Source organism: Sinocyclocheilus grahami, unplaced genomic scaffold (genome assembly GCF_001515645.1).
Source record: "Sinocyclocheilus grahami isolate Dianchi unplaced genomic scaffold, SAMN03320097.WGS_v1.1 scaffold1111.1, whole genome shotgun sequence".
NCBI classification, from domain to species: Eukaryota; Metazoa; Chordata; class Actinopteri; order Cypriniformes; family Cyprinidae; genus Sinocyclocheilus; species Sinocyclocheilus grahami.
In genome coordinates, this window is record NW_015506290.1 from 203,743 (window position 1) to 211,620 (window position 7,878).

General features: G+C 35.4%; 1 protein-coding gene across 1 annotated transcript in view; it reads right to left on the reverse strand.

Annotated features, from left to right (window-relative positions):
* Positions 1-7,878, reverse strand: part of LOC107566901 (SH2 domain-containing protein 4A-like) — a 12,958-nt gene that overhangs the window by 1,819 nt on the left and 3,261 nt on the right. The window contains exons 2-5 of the mRNA XM_016252466.1: positions 7,074-7,311; positions 6,343-6,502; positions 2,848-2,870; positions 1,294-1,486 (exon numbers count right to left, since the gene is read on the reverse strand). Of these exons, the coding sequence (XP_016107952.1) occupies positions 1,294-1,486; positions 2,848-2,870; positions 6,343-6,502; positions 7,074-7,248 (551 nt within the window). The 5' untranslated portion in view covers positions 7,249-7,311. The remainder of the gene's footprint in view (positions 1-1,293; positions 1,487-2,847; positions 2,871-6,342; positions 6,503-7,073; positions 7,312-7,878) is intronic.

Sequence of the window (7,878 nt, forward strand, 5' to 3'; positions counted from 1 at the left end):
CCTGAATGAAAAGATGTGACATACAGCTATGATAAATATAGCACTATTAATAGCTCTATCAAGAGAGACAGACGGCATTCCAGCAGAGTCAAAGTCCTGCATAACATTCTGATTATACAGATTATTATATTTATATTGAATGCAGTGGTGGGTGAAAAAAATATCAAAGTATAATATTTTACATCACAATACTGTAATCAATATTCTCATATCAAGATCAATATATGAGTTGCATGCATATTTTTGTAAAAAAAAAAAAAGAAAAGCAGACTGACCAGCATTCAGAGCAAACCTGAATAATAAACATATTATTATTAATTCCACAATAAAATCAAGCTCCATAATTTATTCTCCACTAAAATCCAAACAAAAAAACATTTACCACTACATTACAGGTCAGATTGATTAATTTAAATTAAGATATTAATACTTTTATTCGCAAAGAACACATTCAATTAATCAAAAGTGACAGTAAAACCGTTTATAATGTTACAAAAGATTCCCGTTTAAAAAAAAAGCTGTTCTTTTGAACATTTTGTTAAAGAATCCTAATAAAAGATGTCTTTCAAAATACGCAGCATTGGTGACTTAAAAACATTTTAAAACACTCTTACAGACCCCAGACTTCTGAATGATGGTGTCTATACTAAATATAAAGAATATTGATATGATGTCTTACCGACATATTATTCTATACCCACAACTATTCAAATATCCTCAATACTGCCTGGTTTCATTGTGTTTACATGCACATGAATGTAAGCCAAAATTCAGTTTTTTGAATCTAAATAAGATGACTGACAATCTAAAATATACAGACAGTTTATTCACAATATCCACTTTTCAATTATATTTGCATGTGCAAATGAAATGTAAAGCATTTCTGGAGTGAGGAGAAAGGAAACGAACGTAAATCAGTATACAGATGGGTGAAAGCACCATAAGAGTCCCATGACCTACATTTGGCTTTTGAGCGCACCTTCAGTGTCATAATTACACAATTACAACAAAAGAACTCAAATAAATATCAAGAGCAAGCCTTTCCAGTATTTCCACAAGAGAACAGAAGGAAAAGAAGACGTTCACGAGGAATACGCTGATTACAATACAATAGCATATCAACTTTTGCAGAATAAATCTGACCATTTTTTTGACCAAATGATGTGCATGTAAACGTGGCCATTATGATTGATGATTACGATCTTTCAAACCACCAGCCCTTCTTTATTCTTCAGTTACTGCCACACGAATGAAGGACGCTGGCTCTGATGTGCAGCGTATCACGTGACTCACCGGCTGATAGCACTGCTGGTGTTGCTGGTGTTTCTGGGTTTGGGTGCAGGGGCTGGATTTGTGCTGCCGAAGGCCTTTGTCATGGCCGCTACACGTCCTCTTTCCAGAGCTTTAACTGAGCGCCTGCGATGGTCCTCGATACTCTGCTTGGCCAGAGATCGTCTGCGCACGTCTGCAGCTTTTGACTTCTGCACTGGAACCACATATGCAAAATCACACCGGTTATGCCAGTTATTTATGCATGACTAAAAAAAATACCAGCACAAACAGAACCACAGAGAACAAAACATCCCTTCTCATGTGTCAGCTCCTCTCCAAATAGTTGTTGTTTATTTGTGTAATTCTCAAATGTTCTCAGTGATGATTTTCAGTAGATTCTTATTATTGTAATGCAGAAAAAATGCAGGTCCAATTCTCACTATTAACTAACTATTAACTGAATTTTGCCCCAATAATAACTCCTAATGTGTTTTTTATTAATAGTTAGTAAGGTAGTTGTTATGTTGTTTGGGGTGGATTAAGGGATCTAGAATATGATCATGCAGAATAAAGCTGTGTCCCAAATGACGCACTATACACTTATACACTATGTACTCAACGATGTAGTGTATGAATTATATAATGTTATTCTGTCACTCCCCCTTCAGTACGTAATTAAAGCTGCGACAGCTGAGTGCATGAAGTGTCCAACATTCCACACTTCATTTTTTCGGTTATTTAAGTGCATCATCCAGGTATTTAAAGTGCACTTTTTCTTGTTGGAATTTTCAGTGTGAACGCACTACTCGCACTATTTATACTAGAAAACATCACAGAATGGTGCATGAGTACACGATTTGGGACGCACCTTATGACATTTATAAGCAGGCTACTAATAAACAGCTAATATGCTAGTAATATGCGTGATAGTTAAGAGTGAGAATTGGTCCTTAAAATAAAGTGTTACCCAATAATATATTCATATTTAAGGTTTAATGTATGCATAATTTCAGTTTCAAGTTTTATGCTGATTTAAATACTTTTTTTTAACTGTGATACAATAAAACATATTACTGTACTACTGTAATGAGAATAAACCTAGGCAATAATGAGAATTATTCTCAAAAGTATAACAGATTATAGACAATTAGAATAAAAAAAAAATTGTGTGCTATCAAATCAATTCATCGTGATTAACGCATCCAAATTATAAGTTTGCGTTTACATAATATATGTGTGTGTACATTTATATGTATATATGAATACACACACATACAACACAAACTTTTATTTCGGATGCAATTAATCGATTTGACAGTATTAATTTTTTCTTGTTACTGATTATAAAATGGTCTCATAATAGACTTCATTTTATAAAGTTGATCATTTTTTCCTTTTGGTTTTTGGGTAATATGTCACTTTCTGCCTTAACCTCCTGAGACCCAGCATCCTCATATGAGGACATTATATTGTAGTGAATTTCTCTGAGACGTTATATGTCAGTTTTAAGTCTGGATGTCCTGTACGGAGCACATTCTGGGCTTTTCAGAGATGCTAAATGTCTGGATGTTTCACCGTGACCACCCCCTCTCATTGGTCTTCAAAAATGTCTGATATTAATTTAGTGACACTCTTATGGAAATATGATAATATTTTGTAATTATCATTTAAATCTGACTAATTTTTAAACTGTGTGTCATCAACATCTCAGGAAAATGTTATGGGGTTTCAAATCAAAATATGACTTTCTGTTACGAAACCGGACATTGATTTCATACATGTCCTCATATGAGGACACCGGGACTAAAAGCATGTTTATTACGCATTTTGGGAGACACAACAAATTAATAGGGAAAGAAATTATTTCAATATTCCTATGAAATATTATTATGATATATGAAAATCTTGTCAATTATTACTCCCATTATAAATTTTTTTTTTTCATTACATGTTGCCCCAAAAACATTAATATGCAAACTAGATGTAGTGTATAGATACATTATATATAATGAGAAAACCTGTTTATGGCTATTTTACACACATTTTGCAGAAAGAAAAATTGTCTATCAAATAATTCTGTTATAACATAGTTGAGAATTATCTTTATACAAAAAATCATGAAAACTAAAAATGTATTGATGATTTAAAAGAAATCAATTGTTTTTGCCTATGCATGTTCATTCATGTCTTTTTATTTTTATTTTTTTAAATTGAGTCCCGATGTCCTCTTCCAAGGACGTAGCATAACTTATGAATGAAATCTCATTTTTAAAAATAGTTTAACCTTTTTTATAATGCTCTAAACAATGTAATGACATGAAAAAATACTATTTTTTTTCCTAAAATGTTTTAAAGGGGTCATATGATGCTATTTCAATTGTTTCTTTCTCTTTGGAGTGTTACAAGCTCTTGGTGCATAAAGAAGATCTGAAAAGTTGCAAAGACTAAAGTCTCAAATCCAAAGAGATATTCTTTATAAAAGTTAAGAGTCAGCCACACCTACCTAAAACGCCTCGTTCTAACACGCCCCCACATGTCTACATCACTATGTGGAGATATTAGGACAGCGCCACACCTACCTAAAACGCCTCGTTCTAACACGCCCCCACATGTCTACATCACTATGTGGAGATATTAGCATAATGTTCACGCAAAGAAAGAAGGCGTGGTTTCAGGATCAGCAGTCGTGTTGAAGCAGCATGTCAGGGAGACGCTGTGTGTTTCAGTGCGAAAGCAAAAGCACTTTATTTGGTCTTCCGGAAGTAGATGCAAGTAGGAATCATTGGTTAAGATTTATTTACAACAGAACAGCACAACCCAGATGCTCGAATTTGTGCAACGCATTTTATGGACGACCTATTTTTTAACCTAGAAGAGTACAAGGCTGGCTGTGCACAAAGGAAAAAAATTCAAACAAAAAAACAAAACAAAAAAAAGGGTTAATTCTGACTTTGCCATGACAATCTGGCGTCACAGGAGAGTGAACGGTCTGTCAGAAAGCGTGTGTGTGTGTGTGTGTGTGTGTGTGTGTGTGTGTGAGGGGATCTTAGCCCTGTACGTGAAAACACAAAAACATGCAGGCCACCTGCATAGGTTATTTAGAGTTATTGGAAGTCATTAATAATTCACAGAACTGAACAGGAAATAGTTGCTCTGAGGCAAGACTCTGAATGTCAACGAGAACACTCATACTAATATGACAGGTCAATTCCTTCACTAGACACGAGTGTTCATGTTCACACAAGGCAAAAAAGAAATTCCTTGTGCTTACTGTCGAGTACATACTCTTTAAAAAAAGGTATGAGCCAAGCAAGCTTTTCTGTGTTTCCATGATATGAAAATCAGGCAGCTATGAATTTGTGTGTTGGATTTAAGCCCATATTTCATACTGTGGCAGTTTAATGTTGTACATAATAAAGTTAACATAGTTAAGTGGCTTTGACTGGATAACAGCAGGCATTTATCTGATCAACTTTTATTCAACAGATGCCACTTCAGTTACTTTGAACATAGACGTTTTGCCCTTTAGTTCAGTGCGGTTATCTACAACACATATTGCATCATGGAAATACTGGCCATTTGGTTTGTTTGCACAGATATACACCCAAACAGGCACTGATTATTATAATCCTACATCAGAAATGCCTTTAAAAACAGAAACTAATATTAATTTTAACTTCTGTCCACTAGTCCTATTGAAAAGAACAAGTGCATGAGGAGGAAGTGGCATTAGCAGCACAGTATTAGCACACAAGCGCTGTGGTGACAACCTTCCCGTAAACTGGTGAAATATTTAACTAGTGTTGACCGAATGGATCACTTTGGAGTTTATGCCACGCAATACAAAGACAAAGAACAATTATAGTGCTATTGCCGAGTTTAATTGGGTTAACTCTCAAAAACTAAAACATGTTGGTTAACTGAAATAAAGTTAAAATAAAATATAATTATTAAATGAAAAACTTTAACTTAACACAAATGAGAAATGTTGCCTTGGCAACTAACTGAAATAAGTTTCAAGCTGAAGCGCTAAAATGGCTAACTGGTAATAAAAAATGAACTAAACTTAACTAAAACTAAATTAATAAATTAATTAAACCTACATAGTAATATGACAAAAAAATACAGTACTTGCATACTCAAAACAATTATAGGGGCGATGGAGTTTAATGAGCAACATTTCGATCAATCGACTTTCCTCAGGCTAAAATTTCTGTGATGATGCAAACTTGAGTGGTATGCGGGACTAATAAAAAATAAAAAAAAGTCAGTAAAAATTAAACTGAAAAGCTTAAATACAGCTGCGCCATTACAGCTTGGACCTGCTAAAAACATCTGTTTTGGTTCTGATTATCATGTTTATCGCACTGAAATCATGCGTTTTAAACCATATTAGTTTAATCTTCTGATATATGGTTTTCTGAGAGCACACAAACGAAGCACACGCACAGAAAGCGGCTGTCACAGCATGTGAGTACTAAACTAAGTTCTCATGCACACACAAGTTTACGTTAAAAACACACACGAGTTACAAAAACACTTGGTTATGTCTGTAGAGGTAAACAGCTGGGAAATAAATCGCTTGTTCATTTTAGATTTGTGTTGCTAGCAGCAATATACAGTAAATAAATCTGGGACTGGGACTCTAAACAGTGTTCTGTGCTCGTCTGTGCAGCCAAAGACAGAACAGTTAGCATGTTTTGCTCAAACTTTCACCATGGCATTAGAGCTGGTACACCGTTGTCGCTTGTGAAAACACAATAACGGCGCCTTGGGTGTAAACTTACAGATTAAGGGGCGGTAATATTATAATGAGATCCCTTTGCCACGTCACCAGGGGAGCGAAATCAGACGCGCTCGTTTTCTCAGAGGCTTGCAGAAAAAGGCTTACCAAAACTAAGTTACTGAGTTAATCTTTTTCACGTTTCCTTGGTTGGTAGATGCACCGGGAATCTGATTATAGCACTTAAAACCTGGAAAAGTCAGATTTTCATGATATGTCACCTTTAAAATACTATATAATTGTGATTGCATTACATGAAGCTGCGAGTATGACTGGTGCAGTTTTACCTGAGCTTCTCGGCCTCTCTCTGGGCCTGCAGGGCTGCTCTCTCGGCCATGACCCTGTCACAGATCTGATCGTAGGGTTTGTCTTCAGGATGTTCTCCCATCACCCAAACCCACACATCGTCATCCAGACCCTTCATCCACGACACAGTCTTTCCTGAAACTGCACAACATTCACAATGATGACATTGATTTTGTGGCACTGAATGCCTGTTAAATATCTAAGATTAGATTTATATAGCATAAAGCAATGTTGGGTTGACTTTGTCTCTCTGAGGCTATAAGAAGAGTGTCACCCAAAGTGTCACAAATGAGATTTTGTTAAAGCAACATGAATTGTTGGTCGCAACCCATTTTGCTTACACAACAAGACATAAGTTTGGGAAACAGGATATTTTTGGGAAAAAAAACTTGGGTAGGACTTGATTATATCGATTGGGAATTGATTGGATAAAAAAGACTGAATGAGACACTGAATGCCTATTGTTTAACATTATGCAATAATGCTAGAGGAGGAACAAGCTATTAAGTTTATTTGAAATAAAACATGCATCAACATATAATTAAGAAAGACCTTAAATGTGCATTTAAAAAAGTAAAAAATGTCAATTCTGATTTCATGTTGACTGTAATAGTGCTATTGTGTCTTCTGGACAAATGTACTACCTGTACAAGTTTTGTACAAGCTTGGTGAAATCCAGAAAGCCATACATTTGTGACAGATCCATTCACACCTTTTTTGACTTTAACACGTGCAGCTTCCTCCTCCTCCAGCTGCATCTCTGTCTCTCTCCATCTCCGGATCTGTTCTTCTCTCATCTTAAAGAACAGAATCTGTTTCTGTTCCTCATTCAGCTCGGTCAGCAGCTCCGGCTCGATGTACATGTCAGCCAATATCTGCTGCAGCATCTTCACGCTTCAGGAGCAGAGCTCAAACACCTTCAGCAGAAGGGAATATCCCTCTCTTTGTCTCTGGTGGTTTGAACCAAAACAGAACCATTTAACCATACAAAAGGAGGAACACAAAAATATCTTTTTGGTTTTGGGTCCCATTGACTTCCATAGTATGGACCAAAAAACAACAGCATAAACATTGAGACATTTCTCAACATATCTTCTATTATGTTCCACAGAAGAAAGTAGGCCTAAGTCATACAGAGTAAATGATGACCATTGTTGACATTTTGGGTGAACTATCCAGGTCCCTTTACTTGTATTACTAGAGAAATCAAAAAACAGAAAACAAATAAAAATGCTTAATAGGCTACCACAATAGCTATTAAAATATAAAAAGGCATTCATGTTAAAATAATAAATACAAATAAAATAAAACTTCTTTTTTTCATAGATATACAGTATGAGGGGGGAAAAATTGCATTAAAATGTAAACTACAGGGATGTGACACGCATTTACTGATTGTGCATATTTGAAGAAACTCACAGAAATCTGATGTCAGTACAGTTAATATACAAATGTAAACAAGGAACAGGAAGCAGAACAAAGAGCCGTCAATCAATCCCACATCAAATCCAGTAACC